This window comes from Doryrhamphus excisus, linkage group LG23 (genome assembly GCF_037039965.1).
Source record: "Doryrhamphus excisus strain RoL-2023G ecotype Guam linkage group LG23, RoL_Dexc_Guam_v1.1, whole genome shotgun sequence".
NCBI classification, from domain to species: domain Eukaryota; kingdom Metazoa; phylum Chordata; class Actinopteri; order Syngnathiformes; family Syngnathidae; genus Doryrhamphus; species Doryrhamphus excisus.
The window spans coordinates 7,199,607-7,220,272 of NC_136379.1; the positions used below are offsets into that span (position 1 = coordinate 7,199,607).

Consider the following 20,666-nt stretch of genomic DNA (forward strand, 5'->3'; position numbering starts at 1 on the left):
ACCCCACAGATTACTTATAAGATTATGCGTCCATACGAAAGTCAAATTTCCTGCTGTTAATGAGACTCTGAACGCCTCATTTGGCTTCAAGTGGCAGTCAGGAGGGAAGAGGACGACTCCCATGTGTTGGTTGTATTTGATGTGCTCCACTAAAGACTTTTCACACACTTGGCCACGCCTATGCTGTGGAAAGCTCCACCCCGCTGTCGCACACACCGCTGTCCACGCGCGCGTCCAGTTTCATGTCTCGCAGCTCAGTGCACACATCATCGCCTGCGGAGACAACCCAGTGATTGACAGCTGTCGCCAACGGAAACACAGCTGGTATATCTGCTGACCAACTTTGCATACCTGCTGCCTCGAGCTGGTGGTGACACAGCGCCTCCTCCATGACACTCAGTGCTCTACACTGGCCCACTGACCTCAGAGCAGCCGCAAGGTCGCGGACCGTCCCGCCAGACACCTGCAGGGGAGGGTGGAGGAGTCAGAAACGGCATGTGAATATTTGAATAAATGTGAATAAATAAATGAAACAAATACAAACATTCAGAAGATGCATTGAAATATGTGCTTATGTAGTATTCTACATTGGCCACCAGGTGGCAGTAGTGCTAAGAATGGTTGGGAAAAAAGAAAACCACTCTCAATGCTAATGTGTCTATACTTTATTTTCTTTCATGTTAGTTTATTTTTCTTAATGCCTACTAAATTGTGTAATAATGTAAAAGTGACATAGTGGTGTTATTTCACATCCACAGAGCTCTAATAATGTTAATATTTATTTAGAAGGTCGCAAAAAGGTCATCTGTGTTCTAACTACTAGAATATTCCATTTAGAAGTATGGAATCCTACCAATCCTACTTTGCAGAAATTTCAGGTATCATATTAGGTCTGGAAACAATTAACCATGATAAACGAGGAACTGTACTCCACCCCCACACCCACATGCTAGTCATGTGACCCATCACATGTACCTCATAGCTGTCCAGCAGGGTTTTAGCAGGGGACGGGCTCAGTCTGAAGGCGGCGCTGAGGATTCCGAGACCCAGACTGTGAGCGAGATCTTCCCAGCAGTCGTCATCCTCCACAGCTCGACACAACGTCTGTTTCACATCCGCGCTGAGGTTGGCCATGTCACCTACGTGCCACAAAAAAAACCCAAAAAAAACATTGCACAGCCATTGAAAACATATTAAAACCGTCGGACTCCACTCACCCTGAGGGGGAACCATAAGGCAAGGAGATTTGGCCTGATACTCTTTCCCGCTGAGGAGCTCCAGTACCTGCAGACGGAGGGCTGAAATGTTTGCACCATGTGACGCAGGAGGAGGAGCTTGACTAGCATTAGCAAGCAGAATACCTGAGAAGAGGCGGCTATGTTGATGGGGCTGCTTCCGGGAACGTAGCCCTCGTCTTCCTCCTCCTCCGTGTCGTCCCGGAAGAAGAGAGGCTCAAGGTTCTCCTTGTTAGGGTCTGCGCCTGAGCAAGTGTCAGCATGTGGATCACAGTGGTGCAAGAAGAAAGTGTGCAGGTGACCCTTGGACCGTCACGTTAGCAGCCTTCTGGCTTGATGCTAAGCTAAGCGATGCTAGGCTGGGCACCGTATGTGCGTACCTGCAGCCATCAGGAGTGCTGTTAGCTTGACGGATCCCCGCCCGGCGGCGATGTGAAGCGGGGTAGAACCGTTAAAGGTGCAGCAGTCTACCTTGGCGTTGCCCTAACAACCAACATCGCATACCACAGAGAAGCCGTGAGGACACGTGCACGTACTTTGCCGTGATGGCAGAGTCAGAATTTACCTCCAGAAGCAGGCAGCCCGCCAGTGACACATTGTCACACTCGGTGGCGAGGTGGAGTGCGGTCCTTCCGCTGCTGCGTTCTTGAGCCTCCACGTTGGCTCCGCCCTCCAACAGCTCTCTGAGAGAGGCCAGCTGATTGGCCAGAACGGCCAGGTGGATGGCACATAGACCTGGCAGGCACAGCATCAGAAATAGTGAGCGTTTATGTAAGTGTGTGTTCATGTACGTGTACGTACCGGCTGTGTTGCAGGTCTCCAGCAATCCCGTCATGGCTGGGTGGCGTAATAAAAAGCGCACCATCCCCCCTCCCTCCTGCTGGGAGGCCACGTGGAGCAGCGTGTTGCCATGGCGATCCGTCAGTGTGGGGTCAGCGCCGGCTCCGAGTAACGCCTCCACCGCTTCTTTCTGCTGCGTGAACACCGCCAGGTGCAAAGGCGTCTGGGACACACGGAGGGAGGTTAGAAACTCGCCTCCTATTGGATCACATGATCACGTCACCAAAGCAGGCCGTTCTACCTGGTAGAGGTGGTTCCTCATGTCCAGAACGCCGTCTACGGGCAGCGAGCTGAGCACCTGCGTTAGACTGGTCAGCGCACCCTGCTGGCTGTGGAGGACTGCCAGGTGGAGTCCACTGACACGCAGGCCGCCAGGTCAACGTTAGTACCAAAACCAGCAGACCCGGAGAATGTTCCACAACGTGCACTCACGTGTCACCGTCCTCATCCTGTGCCGCCATAACGGGGCGCTGTAGAGCCAAGAGATACGCCGCGTCGCCGGTCACGGCATACCTGAAGAGAGCGTCCACGGGTCTGCTGCTCGCCCTGTCTGCACGCACAATTCTTGTTTTTATTGACATGTTACATGACATGTTAATGCAATGATGAGGACAACTCCACCTCCGTCTGGCTGGGACTCCTCCGCCTCCTCCTGGTGTCCGGAACATGCCAGCACGGCATCGCCCTCTGGGTGGTCATCTGGATCACTGTCATCAGCGCTGCTGTCTGCCGAGTTGCCCTCAGACACTTCTTTAAAAAAAAAATAAAAAGGCATAACATTCATGTTCATTCATGGAACTGATACGCTATTGATGCTAGGTAATACCTGGGAATCAGTATCGGTACTGCATTTTTATTGCTTTGTTATGAGTTTATATGTGGTAATAAAGGTTAATTTGTTGAATAATACATTCTATTTTTTCCAATTTTACATTTATTTCTTAATACAGTCATGTCTCGTTCCATCATGGTTGAAACATCGCTCCCTCACTATCACAGATATTAAAAAATGAATGTGTGGTTGATTATCATCTATTATTAGACCACTAGGTGTCACTAGTAACACGCACCAGACTTCATAAAAACATACTATAATAGCCATCATCATCATCATAACATGAGCTAATGAATCCCTGCCATCACTTCCTGAGTCCACCACCTTGATGTGCAGCGTGGACAGTACATGTCTCACCGTGTTTGACTCCGCCCGCTCCAAGACCTGCTGAGTATCCCGTGGGACAAGCTCCGCCTCCGCCTCCTCTTCCATAGTTGAATGTGGAGAAGCCGTGGAAGTAAGATGCTGGACCCAAAAAAAAAACAAAAACACTTCTCGGAATCACATCACATCGAGGAATGTTCCGTGTTCCGTTTGCTAGCTTATCTGACCACAAGAAATTGAACATTAATTCTATAAAAATGACCCTAATCAAGGTTTTACCTCCTCCAGCAGAGCCTGGACCACCCCCTGCTGATGGACCTCCTCCTCCTCCTCGGTACAGACCGCCTCCTGCTCCTGCTCCACCTCCATGCCCGCTGAAGCCCTGGAAGTTTGGCAACGTCTTCTGACGCTTCCTCTGCACTTCCTCTTTGTCTGAACACACACACACACATTCTAGTCATTTCCAGAAGGTCCATCAGGAACTGATGATTGCAGCGTACCTATGATCTGAGGGTGGTAGGTGAAGGGTTTGGGTTCGCTGGTCTCGTTGTCCGACTTCCTCTTGAGCTGGACAAAGACAGACGTGGGCTTCTGTAGGTTCTGGTCTCGATACTTTGGCGTCTTGAAGACGATGGCGAACTGAGGATGGACGATAGGAAACATCTGAAGGTCACATGCAAGCGGTCCCGGCGGGGGGCGCTACTGGCGACTGACCTGTCTGTGCACGTCAGTGGGGGAGAAGTCTCCAAGAGCCTCCCAGGTGACGCCCGAGTCGTCTTCTTCGTAGAAGCGCACCTGGATGTCATCTGTCGAGACACATAGCTTGCATGTTGGTCACATGACACACACACACACACACACACATAATGAGACCGCTTTTGAGGTGGGTTGGCGGCTCCCCTGACCTTTCTGGACTTTATCACACAAGAGGTAGACTTCCTCTCCTCCGCTCACACAGCCGGCGGTCCGGTCCATCCTGACGATCTTCAGGTTGGACGCGTTTGGAGCTTCTGAGTCGGGGCGGAAGGGGGGAGAAAAAAGGTAAAGTCACGTGTGCTGATGTCACATGACAACCCGGGCCGGCCCACAATGACTCATGAAATACCAGCAGTGTGTTGTTATGGTAACAGCTTCAGAAAGTGATGAGCTGGTCTCAGAGAGAGGAAGTTCTCACGTAAGAGAAAGCAAGCAGCAGGGAGGAGGAAATGAAAATGGCAACCACACACACACACAGCGTATGGACTCACTGCTGTCGTAGATGGCTTCTGACACCACCGGGTCAAGTCGTCTTGTGAAGGCTCCGTCACTGTCCGGGAGGAAGGCGGTGAACATAAGACGCACCACGCTGAGGTCCATCTCCTTGGCCTGGAGTGATGCGGCGCTGCTGATCACGCTGCGCTGGTGCTCTGTGTGTCACATGCACACATGAGCGGCTTTCCCCAGTCTTAATACACACACACACACACACCCATACAAACACTGACCGGTGAGTTCCCGGGGCACGCGGCCTTCCCCCTGCAGGGTATCAATGTCAGTGTGGATGGAGACTCCAAAGTTGTATCCCATCCTGAAGGCCTCGATCATGCGCTCTTCCAGAGTCTTGGCCACATTCTTCTTGGTCACGTGTAGGATGCCCAAGTTGGGAAATCTGAGCACAGAAATGCGAGAAGTGCGAGTGTGAGCGAGAGATCCTATTCCGGCGAGGATGCCAGCACATACGTGATGTTGGAGTCTTTGGAGGGCACGTCCACGATGCACACACCCTTGTCGCACTGTTTGCCCACCAGGCTGTGAGCATGCAGCTGAGGGAAGCGGGTGAGCGCCGTCACCAGCTGGACCACCACGCGGGCCGGACCCTGGTAGTTACATATCTAAAAGGAGAATAAAAAAACAAAAACACTGAAGACACTCATGTCGGGGACTTTTATTTTGAGTGTGTGTGTCATAACACCGTCGTTTTTCATTTGACGACACGACAACAAAAGCCTCCTCAGATGATAATGATAATGATGATGCTGTTTAACAGGAAGTGTGCAACTGCTACAGCACAAACCACTTCCTCTTCCTCTGCTGTCGACCAAGTGCGGCGTTCAATGAACACGACTCCTCGAAAACAGAAGCGGCCGTGTTTCACTGTGGCGGGAAACGCCCACGGCGCCCCATTTGTGACCTCACATGAGTTCATCCTCAGGAAAAGTGGAATTAAAATTGATATTTCATGGAATAGTGTTTTATTTTCTTAATTTTAGTGGTCAAATAATTATCAGCGAAGCCAATATTTGGAATTTTGAAGTAGATCGGTATCGGCCTTTATTTAAATCAGGAAATTAATTTAACACTGGGTCATGCCTCTCTCTCTCTCCTTCCACTTCTCTCACCAGCATTGCTCGGCCCACGGTGCCATCTGATTGGTTGAGGAAGCCACAGCAGGTGGCTTACTTTAGTGGCAGGGCTAACCGGACGCTATCCTCACACACGGCAGATATTTTAGTTGTGGTGAACGTCCTGAGAGCACACAAACGTCAAGGTAAACGCAGACAACTGTAATAAACATCCCAGAGCTGTACATCTCACAACTACTACAGTAAACCTCGGATATATCGGATTCAATTGTTCCCACTGGTTTTGTCCGATATAAGCGAAATGTCCGTTTTACGCATATATCGGATTTATATCCGTTATAAAAAGGCACTTCCTTGACTATGTTTCCAATGTACCTGGACTGGGCAATGAAAAGAGACGTAAGGTAATGAGAATTTAACTTTATTGGACTCTGAGCATAACAAATTGTTAATTAAGCTAGGCCCTGTTACGCCCGTCAGGCCTACGTTATTTCCAATAGTGAGGTTAAGATCTCATTCACTGCTGTGCTAGTATTATTGACGTCACTCACTTTTATATTTGTCCTAAATCTGGAGCCAGGAGAAAGACACGATGCGGCCATCCGATATATGCGAGGGAAATTGGAACGGGAGTGGAGATTTTGTCCAAAATAGGCGAAATCCGTTATAAAAAATCTGATATATGCAATTAATTTTTATTGGAAATGCATTACAGAAAAATCGGTTCTTTTTTATCTGTCCGTTGTGAGCGAATTTCCGATATATCCGAGTCCGATATATCCGAGGTTTACTGTACTTACATGAGTGCACAGCAAAATAACTTTAAGTGGCGGCAGCTCTGCTAGCTCGTAGTACCATCCGATATTTCAGTGAGTCACTTGAAACAATGCTGTTGGTAATATCAATGTGGAAATGTGTAGTAGAAGCATGTGTGTGTGATTGAGAGAGAGTAAGAAATTAATTTCAGTCCTCTTTTGTTGCCAGCTAGCTTGTAGCATAACATTGACTCGCCTGCTTTAGACATATGAATAAATGCTACTCTATTTACTGTGGAAACATCTCAAGAGAATTATTACGTTTTTTATTGAACTTCTAATATATGCCTCTGAGTCTAGGAACTCCATGTTCTCCTGGAGCTATAATCATTATCGGTCCTGGTATCGGTTGGTCTCTAGAGATTAGCTTCTTTTTCTGAGCATCTGTGTGTGTTCGAGAAAGGATCTGATAACGACAACGATGGTCCTTGAGAGCAGAGGAAGGCTAAAACTTTTCTACTCAAAGTGATGGAATGTTTACATTGTTTTTCATCTTGTCCGAGCCGACTCCTCTTCATCAACCAAAGCTTCCTCTTAGCATGTGCTTGTCACAAGCTGTGACATGTAAACTTTGTTGCAATTGACTGGTGAAAATGTATCGGGAATCTGGGAATTTCCCCTGATACACACACACACACACACACACACACACACGATGGCCTCAAGAAGAGAAAGTGTAGAGATGCTGTGGAGTGCATGAGAGAGTGCGGCATAAGAGCATGTCATCCAATCAGAAGACAGGATAACAGGACAGGAAGTGTTACCTTGACAGCAGGATAGGTCTTCTTGGTCTTTTCGCTGGAGGCTCCCGGCAAGCCACCATGAGACGGGCCTTCGCATCCGTAGCGGAACCTGAAGCCTCGCTGGGAAACATAGAACATGCACGTTAGCATCAGAAGGTCACACCGCGCTGCAGCTGTTGCCAACTTTGTTGTTATATTTGTTGTTTGTTTGTCAGGAAATAATCAGGTCCCACTTGATGCTCTTTTTCAAAAAAGACAAATCTAGTGAACAAGTACTTTTGGAAACATAAAAGCATGTGTCGTTCTTCTCGATGAGCAGCCTGTGTGGTAAAAAAAGACCAGGAAAACAAACATGCATACCAGCATGTGAATTTATTGCATGTTTAACCGATTTATCAATTATCCTGACAGGCCTGGTGGGCATCTGTGACCTTATTCCCTTTCAAAGTTAAAGTTTCGCACTGTTTTATCACAATTAAAGCTGCTCGACTGCTGGTTCCTACTCATTAGTGCTCATTAGTGCCCCTGATCACAGTACTGACCTGTTTGGGTTGCTCCAGGATGTGCAGGAAAGGGCCGTCCCCTGAAAACACAGACACAATAAGATCACCCAAAATAACAAGATGGTCATCGTCGATACAGATATTAAAGCTCTTCCTGTGGTCATCCCTTCAACTTAAAATGGTATATTTATATCCGTATACACTATATACACATAGCTGCACAATATAATTCTGCTGTGGGATGAAACTGTGATTTAGAAAGCTGTATATTGACTGCAGCGTCCAACAGGAAGTGAGAGCAGAGGGACGCCACGTCACAAAACTTCTTTCACTTTCCCGCCACTACAACTCCCCCCACCACAAAGTTTCACTTAAGATGAACAAAAGAAGAAAAAAAACAACAACAATGTCAGCTTTAGGGAAAGTCAAACCTGTCCTCAGAGCTGTGCTGTGAGACGTAAGCGCAGTGAATTGTGGGAAGTCCCAGGAGGGGTCCATCATCAGTGTGTCCAGAATCTGTCGGCACAAACATGCAGTCACATGACAAAGTTTGACCTTCTTGCATCAGTCGCAGGTAACACACCTGACTGCTCGCAGGAAGGAAGTGCTCGTCTCCCGCCATCGTTCCTGTCAGGGAAACAGTGAAAGTGATTTGTGATCCAACCGGCACAAATTATTTTTTTAAATCAACTTTGGTCTTCTTGGTGTACACACACAGAGAAGAGATGAAACTGATGAGTGGACACTAATGTGCTTGTCAATCATCTGTCATCAGGATCTATGCCAACTAATCAGCAAGAAAATCAATCATAGATAAATAAATGGATATTGACGATTACAGTTTAAATAAGACTGGCACTTTTGGTCTACAATTAAATAAACTTGCACACTTGTTGTCCGGTTGAACAGTGTTATTGTTAGCTTCCCGGCTAACTGCTAAAACTGTTGACTGTGCCAGTTACACTTCTTTTAAAAGAGGCTCAGAGCAAACTAGATACAAGTTTAATACAAGCCAAGTGCAAGTTAACATTTATACAAGCCTGAAGAGAGTGTGTGTTATAAAAACGTTATACGAAATAAATACGCGTAAAAAAAGACAAGCAAGCTAAATGCTAAATAGATGCAAGCTAGCAAAACCAGACTCCGTTCAGAATATTAGCAAATTTACGATTGACGTTTAGCTTCTAAGCACTCATTCAAACCGACGTGAACACTTGAACATGTTCGGTTCATTCACGTTCACGTTTCCAACAGTGGAAGGCGGGTAGCAAATAGGAAAGATTGCGTTTAAACTTGTTACAATAGCGCCGAATTCACCAGCAGTTGTCAATAAATCGTTGAAGTTATTTTGTGTCTAATTTTGAAAGCTTTGGGTTTGGTTGCCGGAGAAGAACAAGATGAATTTCCAACCTTCCAAACGGACTTCAGTGTGGCGTGGCCAATGAGGAAGTGAAACATTCAAGACAATGCAGACTTTGATGTGGAACTTTTAGCAACAGAGCAAACTTCTCGTCCTCGGTATGACATTCTTACCTCTTTGGAGACAAACTGAACATGAACGCTGGACTCAGTCCACTTCACTTCATTTGACTTTGTCCATCGGGTCCACTTACAGTCTGGAGGACGCCATGACGCAACTTGAGCGCGTCGTCGTCGTCAACGTCGACATTTCTTTTACTGTCACAGAACTAACGCAGGACTCATTTAATGTCTGCTGCGGCAGACTTGATTCACTCGTTGTATAAAGTTGATTCATCCATCGATATGATTTCCATAAAGTGCACCTTCTTCCCCCTCGGGAAATTCCCTCTGACGCGCTGCAGAGATAGGAACCGAAGGCTGACGTCTCACTTTGAGTAAGAAAAATGAATCTTTACGATCTACAAACTGCGTAAAAGGATCTTAACAAAATAATTATTTTGTTGTGTACTGAATGATATTATGACTTAGTACTTGCATCTCAGCTTAAATGGTATTATTTGCTTCAACCACTTCAGAATGCTCATACTCAGATAAAATCTTGAGTGGGCATCTGTAGTGTCGATAAAAATGGTAATATCAGAGCAAAACAAACCACCACTATTAAAGCAATTGTGGAGTTGATGTTTTTTGGTTAGTCATGGGTGATAACTAATAGTCACTTTGGACTGATTATAATCATGATTAACATATGAAAAAATCATGCAATTATCAGATTTTTTTAAATGTAAAAAGTATCGGTATCACATTTAATTAGTATCGATTGGTAGTGAGCGTTCTGATGCCATTATTTCCCCTAGTGGTCAAACACGGCAGCACACCCTATAACACAAAGGACTGTAAACATCACAGTATGTTTGTATGTGAACTTTATTGGCAATGTCAGCACGTGTACATTTCTATATCTATACAGACATATACCCAAATATCTGTGAAACATTTAGTGCAACCGACACTTGGCACAAGTCACGCTACATCCCACGTTAGACGTCTGGAGGCACGTTAAGAGGAGCACGTCATCAAAGCACCACTAAAAACACTTTTTACACCGAAGCAGCAGGTCAGGCTACACGCTAAAGACGTTTAGCATTAGCAGCACCACATGTGATGTCACCTTGGCGACTGGTCATGTGATCAGTGAGCTGACTCTCAGTGTTGGCAGGGAAAAAGCACATGGAGACCGTTACTGCACTTGAAAGAAATCATTTTTACACACACAAGATGCGTACAGGAAGTATCACTGACAAACTTCCTGTAAAGGCCTTCAAGGAACCCTCTTCACTCATTAAACTTTTTCAAGCACGAGACAGAGAAGTGAAGATACTTTATCATGTAAAAAATAGATATGTGTTATTATTGTCATGTCAAATGTTGTTTTTCCTCCCTTTGACTTTGGACAGCAGTTTCTAAAACCACTTGGCTAACACGCTAAGCTAAACATCATAGTGTAGCTGTCATGTAAACAATACAGTTTTCAAGTAAATTAACTCATAGGCTAGGCTAACATTAGCTACTCTCAGCTGTGACTTGGTCTTGTTCAGAAAGATTAGCATCGGCAGTTTAGCTACTGTAAAAAAAAAACATGTAAGATAACGTGTCTTGGACACTTGAGTAAGGTGTGGTCATTGGCGTCAAGTAAAATACATCAGCAGCAGGTTACGGCAACACCTGGATGAACTTGGATCATCGCCACGGTAACGCGACATCACCGCCAAAATCGGCGCGTCTGTAGAGACGTCGCATGCGTTACATACTTCCTGGTTATACCTCCATGGTGTCCCGCCTTCCGGGTCAGCACCGCTTTCACGCCTGAACGCCGTCTGACGGGGCGCAGCTTTCAGAGCGGCCGTTTTTGGCGCCACTCGCCGACTTCTTCTGTTTGTGTTTGGACTTCCGCAACATGCGAACCTGCAGAGCGGGCACAATCTTCAAGTCGATGTCATTTCATTTATCTGTGGAGGCTACATTTGGACCGCCACAGATTTGACACTACTTTTTGACATTTCATTGAAATTCATTCATTCATTTTCTACCGCTTTTCCTCACGAGGGTCGCGGGGGTTGCTGGAGCCTATCCCAGCGAGAGGCGGGGTACACCCTGGACTGGTGGCCAGCCAATCACAGGCCACATATAGACAAACAACCATTCACACTCACATTCATACCTATGGACAATTTGGAGTTGCTAATTAACCTAGCATGTTTTTGGAATGTGGGAGGAAACCGGAGTACCCGGAGAAAACCCACGCATGCACGGGGAGAACATGCAAACTCCTCCCAGAGATGGCAGAGGGTGGAATTGAACCCTGGTCTCCACGCTAACCACTCGACCACCGTGCATTCTGGCGATTTGACTCCCCAAATTCATGTGTTCCATTTGAGACCCAGCCACTGTTTATGATGGACTTGAGACATTCGACCATTGAATCACCTTTGGTCCAGCAGCTGAGATGATGATGTGACCTGGAGGCTGGAGCCAAGGTTCTCCGTCCACTTGTACCGGGAAGGCCTTCTTTAGCGTCACACGCATGTAAGTCCCCTGAGCAATCCGAATGCCTGAACGCAACCCACTCTGCACCTGACCCTGCGCACATTGCACACACAGGAAAATGAGTTACTGGCCCTTTAAGTGCTCAGGCAGGTGCGCGGTCACTCACCATGTGCACCACCCCCGTCACCCCTACCACCTCCAGCATGCCGTCGTTGATGCTTGGCTTCCTGTAGCGAGCGTCCACCTCAGACCCCCACAGGTCAGCACCGGAGCCCCAGCTACATGAACAAAGGCAGAGCAAAGTCATGAAGTCGGACATGGGACGGGGACAAATGGGGGGGTCTCCAACCTGGGGATGTTGAGGAAGATGAGACCCTCAATGTTGGGCAGCGGCACAAGTCGGCCGTCCACATGCAGCTGCAGTTCCCTGTGCAGACTCCTGGTGGCGCTGATCTTCTGAAGGCCAACCTTCACATAAACGCTCTTGTTGTGGAATCTGTCAGGCAGCAGAGCGTCTGGTCACATGACCTCAAACGATACGCTAAAGTCCATCATATCTATTCACAGGACGCGGGGACGGTACCTGCTGGTGAACTTGTCCGGGTCATCCTCGCGGGCCAGGTGGAAGTCCAGACTCAGCTCGGCGTCAATGCCGACTCCGAAGTAATTGTTCATGTGGACGATCTGGCGGGACAAACATCAGCTGACACCGGAATGTTCTCGGAACTTTGAGTCAAGGACCTCAGCGGACCTTTGGCGGTTCCAGGAAGTTCTCCTTCCCGTCTTCAGCGATGTCCTGTGCGTCCAGCAGGATGGTCCAGCGGTCCATCAGAACCTCCTCGGCCTCCTCCACACAGGCGAGAATGTGGGCGGCCTCCTCGCCGCTGTAACCAGGCCCCCAGCGCAGGATTCGGGCCAGGTCATTACCTGCAGCCGAGACCTGTCAGATGACACCTTCATGGTCTACAAGCAGCCCCGAATGTTCTCTCACCTGTTCCCAGCGGGACGATTCCGACGGGTGGCTCCCGGCAGGCCAGTTTATGGCGGACCGCCTCCAGCACCCCGAGCACCCAGCCCACTGTGCCGTCCCCGCCACACACCAGCATGCGGAACCTTGGAAGATCCCGGAATGTGTGGAGGCTGCAGGGATTTTAGTTTCTTTAGAAATAATACTTCATCCAATCCACCTCAGATGTTCTCCACGTTGTCGTTTCACCCTGCCAGCGGTCCTCCATTGGAGATGTCAAAAACCTGATGTGGGTTAAGAAGCTTCCGGAAGCTGTAGAGAAGTTCTCTGCCTTTCAGGCCGCCGCTCTTCGGGTTGACCAACACCAGCAGGGGGCGCACGTCCTCGCTGATCTGGTTGTGCTGCCAAAAAACAAGAAATGGGAGGACATGTTTCTATTTGGGGCTGCACGGCGGTCTAGTGGTTAGCGCGCAGATCTCACAGCTAGGAGACCAGGGTTAAATTCCACCCTCGGCCATCTCTATGTGGAGTTTGCATGTTCTCCCCGTGCATGCGTGGGTTTTCTCCGGGTACTCCGGTTTCCTCCCACATTCCAAAAACATGCTAGGTTAATTGGCCACAGGTATGAAGTGAGTGTGAATGGTTGTTTGTCTATATGTGCCCTGTGATTGGCTGGCCACCAGTCCAGGGTGTACCCCGCCTCTCGCCCAAAGACGGCTGGGATAGGCTCCAGCACCCCCGTGACCCTCGTGAGGAAAAAAGCGGTAGAAAATTAATGAATGAATGTTTCTATTTGGATCTTCATCACCTTCAGTTGTAATACGCTGTCTGGCCACAAGGGGCTGAAGAAGCCATTAGTCAGTTTATTAGCTACACTCGGTGAGCGATGAATGGCAGTAATTCTCTTTTTGATGAACGAAAATAGGTAATCGAAATCACCGGGGTCGGCCATTGTCTGATTGTTGTGTTGGAATGCGAAGCACGCAGAGCTACGTGGAGTATCGCGTGGACTGGTACGCTCTCGCGCTAGCATGCGACGACAGGGGACCAGTCTATTTGCGCTAAAATTTGACTGCGTCCCGCGGTTCGAACATACAGACATCGACATTTTCTGGTTTTCAAAAAAGCGTACGTTGATGTCTTAACCCCCTCCCCCCCTCGTACGGTTTGTACGCTCGTGAAAATGTTGAAAATTATGGATGGCCCCTTAGAAGAACCAGGAAGTGAAGCATTGTAGATGCTGTGGTGTGATGTCGGCGAGCGCGTCATACCACGATGTCCGGGATGACGAGCGACCAGAGCGACTTGCTGTCGACGCTCGTGTCCTTGGCCAACATGAAGACGCGCTCTGCCTCGGAGAAACACGACATCTGCAGTGCCACGGCGCCTGGATGCACACACACATACGTAAGGCGGAAGTCATGTGATCAACTCGGTTGTCATTGTTACCATGTCACCTTGGCTGGCGTACACATGACTGATGGACACCAGGTGACCTGCGGAGAAGAAGCAGATGTAAGGAAAAGGTAGAAGGAGAAGAGGAGTCATGTTAGCGTGAAGGCTCACTCTTAGTGGTCAGATGATCCTGGATCAGCTGCCAGTATTGCTCCTTGGTCAGCATTGGGGGCAGCCCTCCAATCAGCAGGCTCACCTGCACCGCTTGGTTCCGCCTCTTCACGGCGTAGAAGCGCGTCTGGTTCATCTGCCGCAGCGACGCCTGGCAAAGACGCAGGTGGGGAAGCGTTGTTGCTAAATGCTTAAGCTAGATGCTCACATGTCCAACACGTACAAACAACATAACGTGCGTGTTGTTGTATGACCTTCCGAATCTCCTGCAGCTTCTCCAGGAGCTTCTCCTGCGGTGTCAGCGTCTGTTTCTGCACTGAGGACACACGAGACGAGAGGCAGTCACCCTCTCTTGAGTTTGTGGCTCCACGCGACCCAGAGGTCACAGTCACTGACCTTGCTTGCTGCTCATGAACACTTCCTGTAGGTCACATTCCGTCATGTCGTCTCCCTGGAAGGACACGTGGATCAGTAGAACCTCATCCAAATAGTTGTTTTTTTAATGTATTTATGATAGCAATCGGTAATAATAACAATGTGTTAAGTATATAATTATAAAATACCAATTATTATGAAATACATTTATATTATAAATTATTATAAATTAATTATAAAATACCAATTATTATGAAATACATTTATATTATAAATTATTATAAATTAATTATAAAATACCAATTATTATGAAATACATTTATATTATAAATTATTATAAATTAATTATAAAATACCAATTATGAAACACATTTATATTATAAATTTTAAAATACCAATTATTATGAAATACATTTATATTATTATAATTATAAATAAATTAGAAAATACCAATTATTATGAAATACATTTATATTATTATAAATTATTATAAATAAATTAGAAAATACCAATTATTATTAAATACATTTATAATAATAATTTTGACATTTATTATTTTATTATTTTGTTAGTGTTTAAATGAATAGTAATTATGTCAGATTTGTTACATACATATATTTACTATATGTGTAAATTAATAATAATATAATTTTGTATTTATTTTGTTATTTAATCATTATACTTATGAGTAATTCTAATTGACAATAATATGTTTTTGTCTTGTCATTCTGCTCAGAACTCCAGAAGGTTCCAGTCCGAAGGCGTGTGCCTACCTGGACCCCCAGCTGCTTGCTGACTTCGGCGAGGACGGACTCAGCAGTGCTACCCTCAGACACAGACACGGTGATGTAATCCCTTCCAGACCTGAAAGACACGCTAATGTTGGCTTCCTGTTGACGTGAGTGGGTGTCAGCGAGAGCGAGAGCGAGAATGACCTGGGCCGGCTCCTGTACACCTTGATGACCTCAGTGTTGCAACCTTTGTGCCTCAGCAGCCAGGCGTCACCGCCGTCCTTCAGGGAATTCCGGTTGTCAGGACCGCTGTTCCTGTTCAGGACATCGTCGCTGTGGAGACGCTGAAGGCCACCCACCTCCTGCAGCTGGTAGTCCTGGGGCTCATCTGGCAGGTAGAAGGCGTTCAGCGCTGCCCCCTGCAGGACGACGCAGACACTTTACATCATACCGACAAGCAGACCTACATCTTCCCATGTTTACTGACCAGAACTTCCTCGTTCCTGGTAGCTCTGACGATGGACACGAGGCGGAAGTGACCCCGTTTGAGGGCGTCGTCGCCGTCAAAGACTTTTAGAAGCTGTTTGCCTGCTCGCCAAAACACACGTTAGCACGTTTGTTCACCTTCCATAATAACTTTTCAGTGTTTCCCACACATTTATTTACAGTAAATAGCCTTTCCGCTACCTGTTCCTGTCGCTCAGTCACACGTTCTAACGGGACTGTGTGAGAACGTGTCATTCCAACTCTGTACAGTAGATGGCATTGTAACTCTGCTTCCTAACACACCTCATTCGCACTTGTGGCCTTACCTATAGAGCTTACATGCGCACAAAATGGGGCTGAAAAGGTGTGCACGCCGTTTTCCATGCAAAGTACGGTACCTATAAAAACACAACTTGACGTGAGAAAGCACCGCTACGCCATCTTTGTAGTTGGCGTATGCATTTTTTGGAGACAATTATGTAAATGTGTGCGTCACTGTTGCCAATTTAGCGGGTACTCTGAGCGCTTAACGACAAAAATAGCAACTTTTTCTGGTCTATTTTTGGAGATTTTAATGAAAACCAGTATAGCTTTTCCCAACGAACTACTTTAGAGTGACGCCATCTTGTTTGGGACATTTTTTTTTAAAGTCAAAAAGATGCAAGATTTGCCACTTTTGCCTCTCCCACGACACATACTCCTCATATCCTGTGTGGAGGTGGTAAAGTTTTGGATTTTTACTTTCTCCTTCTTTACCACGCTTGAAACACTTTCTCAAGTTAGCTCGGTAGCTTGCTATGCTAGCGGCAGTCAGTGTTCCCTGCAGAGCTCATTAAAATCACAAGCACTTATGTAAATTATATCATGACATTATGTGCCCCCCCCCAACCAATCCTATTGCCACAGATAGATTATGGTCCTGTGGGGAAACACTGCTTTTTGCTTTTTCCACTTGAATTAACATGAAAATCAAGCTGACCGTAGTCGGGTTGACTGTCTTTAGACGCCACAGCAGACGGGTCGCCATCACCGCCATCATCTGGAAGAAACAATACAAAAACACAGTAAATGTGAAGTAATATTACAGATTACTGCAAACATGTCGACAGAAGCTTCTCGTGTACCGAGATCATGGCCGCCGCCGTTGTCCTCCGTGATTCGGTAGCAGTGCATCTTGCTGAAGTTTCTGGAGAGGAGGCGGATGCAGGATGGGTGCAGCATCATGCCGCGCAGACGTCCCATGGTGCACTCTGGCGTCACACTGAGGTAACACGCTGCGTGACACTGCAGGGACAAACACGGACAAGTCAAAACGGATGTCCCGTTTTATAGTTTTATGTTCTATGATGGCAGCTCCTCACCGTGACGTTGCACCACTCGCACCTCATCCCCGACAAGACGTCGGATGAGCCACAGGACCGCCGACACACCTCGCACCTGGCGCTGGACGCCAGATTGCCCTCCCTCCAGTGGTGGTGAAACGTGTCCTGCAGACACAAAATACCACATCAACACACCAAGAAGACATGCTTTTATTTTGAAGACAGGAAGCCCACCTGCTCCCGAGTCCCCTCCGTGTGACAAACACGACAGTCGGCGCACGTGAAGATGGCGCAGTCGGTGTGAACGTGAAGCTCGCACACTGAAACACAAATCGTAGGTTGCGACCTCTCTGCAGCGCTCCCACCCGCACCCCACGTCAACACCCCAGGTATGTGCTGACCTTCACAACGAAGCGCAGCGTTTCCCTCCGTCTGCTTCCTGCACACGCAGCACATGCGCCTCTTGCCCGTGTCCGGGCCGAAGCAATGCGCCACGGGGACCTACAGGCGGTGGGGCAACCACTGGTGAACAACTGTATGATCACATGACAACAACAACAACAATAACGTCACTCACCTGCACAGCAGAAGGGGCCATGCTAGAGCACAGTGACCGCAGTGTCTTCAGACATTTCTCATGACACATGAAGTTACACACTGCGGGGACGACAACACACACACGTCACCATGACAACAGCAGCAGGGAAACACTGTTGCTGTAGCTGGTTAGCAAATGTCACAAGCAGTTAAGTCACTAGCGGTTCATGTAGCGAGACTGATTTCCAAAATAAACCAGTGTTGTTGTTATTTATCACACGTGCACACACATCTTCTGTTGCCATGACAACGACAAGAACTCCTCTAGAGAACACCAGAGAGCAACACACACACATACACACGATGGACAACTGGCGTGTTACTGGGCAGAAAGTGTGTGTGTGTGTGTGTGCGCTCGCATTGTATGTCTTTGTGAGGACCAGTTTGACAGTCAAGTAGCGAGGACATCTTGACACTGAAGACATTCACACACACTACGAGAACATTTAGAACATCTAGATACAAAATGTAAACACAATTAACACATTTAGCCAACAACATGAATTCATTCAGTCAGCGTTGAAGACAAAAACCGTCTCCTGTCAACACTGTTGCCAAACAGGGTCAAGCTTTAAGCGTACCTTCACACAGGAAGCCGAGCAGTCCCCACAGGAAGTCGCTGCAGTGGTGACAGTACGTCGGTTTGGTCAGCGTGACCCTCCTGAAGCTGTGACCCAAAACAGGGTTCTTGTAGCGGCTCTTGGCCGCCAGCGGGCTCGCAGTCCGGCTATCTGTGGCTTCCGGTTCTGCTGGGCAACAGTCGGCCATGTCTGACGCGCGACTTCTACCAAACGTCCACGTCCATCAGCCGAGTCACGAAGCTAAGAGATTATTGAGCCACAGTCGAACCGTGTGGGTCAATACGTGACGTCATCCCACCCACCGGAGGGGGCGTGGTCCCGTCCAGCTTGAGAGAGCAGGGGAACCTTGCTCGTCCAACGCTGAGCCGTGCGTCCCGATCAAAGACTTCCGCCTTCTGGCGAGGGTCACGTGACGCCCCGGCGCGCGTCCCCGCAGTGCCAGCTCGTGTTGAGAGGCGTGCACGCCAGTACTAACTAGTATGCCCAGGACCAGTTGAAGTCAACAAGTGTTCTATTTGGATCTGCACTACTTCTTCTTGTACTTATTTTTTTTTCTCCCTTACGAGTGTCCAAAATGTCCCACGTCATTCCTCTCTTCCTGTCATAGTTCACTTCCTGTTTCCTCTTCACTTTTCATCATCGAATTCATTCGTTCATTCATTCGTTCGCTTTCACCATGTAGTTGAATTACTTTAATGCTGAACTGTCATAGTGATGATAGTGATACTATGAATGTATATATGATGTATTTGTTGTCATGATGTGTTTATGCTACGCTTTAAACCCGTACAATGCTTTCCTATGTATGCAGAACGTATTTATGGTGTATATTATGTATTTATGCGACGCTTTAGAAGTTGTTTACAGTTGTTTTTCCTTTCCGAGTTGCACGTACGAGGCATGACCACAAGGTGTCAGTAGAACTCCGCCAAATCTTCATAACACTTCCTGAAGGAGGCTGTTTCGTTTTTTTCAAACGTTGTTTTATTTGCAAGTTATTGATTAGTAATTGAACGCTACATTGGCGGGATGTATTTGATATTAGGCCCAAACGTTTCAATAACGTCACACAAATCGTTTTATTTGCGAGTTATTGTTTAGAAATTGAACGCTACATTGGCGATGTATTTGATATTAGCCCCCAACGTATCAATGACGTCACACCATTTCAATTTCATTTCTCAGACCACGTGATCAGAATGGCACGTTCTCGTTAGCATAACAACACCTGGGGGCGGGGCATTGATCGAAACTGGAGGTATCGACACTTTGGGTACCAAACGACAAGCAAACTCGAAGTTGCATTAAGGGTCACATTAAGTACCAGATATGGGAAGGACTTCGCTCACCTGACTAGCAAAGAAGGCCATCTTGTCACCCATTGGAGCAGTGTTTAGTACTGACTCCTTGGTATCGAGCTAGCCCACGTCACTGGAGGAGCCGAAGCACTTCCGGTTTCCTCTCCAGCAGGTGACTTAATTGATGAGCTCCTCCCCTCAAGTTGAAGGTGTTGATCATTAAAATTACTGATTTAGTGCCCGGCTGGAAATAAAACCCTCTATTGCACGACTTTTACTCCCCTGAGCTAGCAACTTTCACGAGTATTAACTGTTTTTACTACATGCTGACGTTTGTGCTGCTTGGCGAGCTCAGTGTATCATGCAGTACCACTCATGACCAGCCAGAGGCGCTGCATGTTAAACAAGCATGAAAAAATGACGTCATGAACAGAGTGTGTGCGCGTGTTTGTGAGATTTAGCCTGCAGCCGCTAGAGGGTGCTAAGTAGTTCGATATGAGCAGTGTGCAGAAAACAGTGGATCAACATTTTACCAAAATTTGAAACACATTAAAACAAAATAAATATTTAAATATTATATTTTATTTTGTAAATGATCTAAAACTGGGTACGTGTGATATTTCAGCTTTTTGAGCCTCCTTGCAACCAAAGTCAGCAAAGGCCCTGTTATGAGATGAACCTGTCATCTGTTTACTAATATTAGAATTACCATCCAAAATTCTACTGACTAGTGTAGAATACTTTAAATCACGTCTTGGAAAGCATATTTGTGTTTAGAAAACACACACTATCAGTATAATATGTTTATTTTTTTCCTTTTGTTTTAATTTTCACTTATTTTAATAGTTCACAGTCACAAAGCTTTACAATAACAAGTAAGCGGGTAAGCTAACACTAACAGCTAGCATAGTTGGAACCGCCACATCTGCGCTGCGGAGACATTTTTGTCATAGCTGCAGCACAGGTGAAAACTTGCATCTTTAGCTAATAGCTAACCTCCCTCAATCGTTTGTCCCGTAATTGATCGCTTTCGGGCATCCAAGCGATGACTGACGCTTTGGGCCTCCGTCAAGCTAAAGACCACGGGGCACGCTCGTTAAACCACCGACGACATTTCACACATGACAGACGCCGGTG

The 20,666-nt window shown here is 47.0% G+C and overlaps 2 protein-coding genes across 2 annotated transcripts; both read right to left on the reverse strand.

Annotated features, from left to right (window-relative positions):
* Window positions 1-33: 33 nt before the first annotated feature.
* nfkb1 (nuclear factor of kappa light polypeptide gene enhancer in B-cells 1) lies at window positions 34-9,474 on the reverse strand. Its single transcript, XM_078788539.1, is given in 24 exon segments — window positions 34-273; window positions 352-463; window positions 976-1,139; window positions 1,218-1,284; window positions 1,362-1,480; window positions 1,616-1,718; window positions 1,801-1,970; window positions 2,037-2,238; window positions 2,317-2,431; window positions 2,508-2,688; window positions 2,691-2,822; window positions 3,268-3,375; window positions 3,514-3,666; window positions 3,735-3,873; window positions 3,949-4,040; window positions 4,140-4,244; window positions 4,482-4,640; window positions 4,719-4,882; window positions 4,954-5,105; window positions 7,156-7,254; window positions 7,677-7,717; window positions 8,069-8,153; window positions 8,221-8,264; window positions 9,171-9,474. Coding segments are annotated over 23 exon segments (2,796 nt in total). The 5' UTR covers window positions 8,260-8,264; window positions 9,171-9,474; the 3' UTR covers window positions 34-178.
* Window positions 9,475-9,968: 494 nt separating this feature from the next.
* Window positions 9,969-18,774, reverse strand: dgkq (diacylglycerol kinase theta). Its single transcript, XM_058064416.2, has 23 exons — window positions 18,232-18,774; window positions 17,631-17,710; window positions 17,455-17,554; window positions 17,288-17,373; window positions 17,093-17,218; window positions 16,856-17,015; window positions 16,711-16,770; window positions 15,733-15,833; window positions 15,450-15,664; window positions 15,288-15,378; window positions 14,536-14,590; window positions 14,394-14,455; window positions 14,140-14,290; window positions 14,031-14,069; window positions 13,845-13,960; window positions 12,823-12,974; window positions 12,598-12,746; window positions 12,358-12,533; window positions 12,190-12,290; window positions 11,956-12,102; window positions 11,773-11,884; window positions 11,547-11,699; window positions 9,969-11,024 (listed from the first exon to the last, which is right to left on the reverse strand). The coding sequence occupies exons 1-23, from the start codon at window positions 18,416-18,418 to the stop codon at window positions 10,920-10,922; spliced, it is 2,724 nt and encodes a 907-aa protein (XP_057920399.2). The 5' UTR covers window positions 18,419-18,774; the 3' UTR covers window positions 9,969-10,919.
* Between the last annotated feature and the right edge of the window lie 1,892 nt (window positions 18,775-20,666).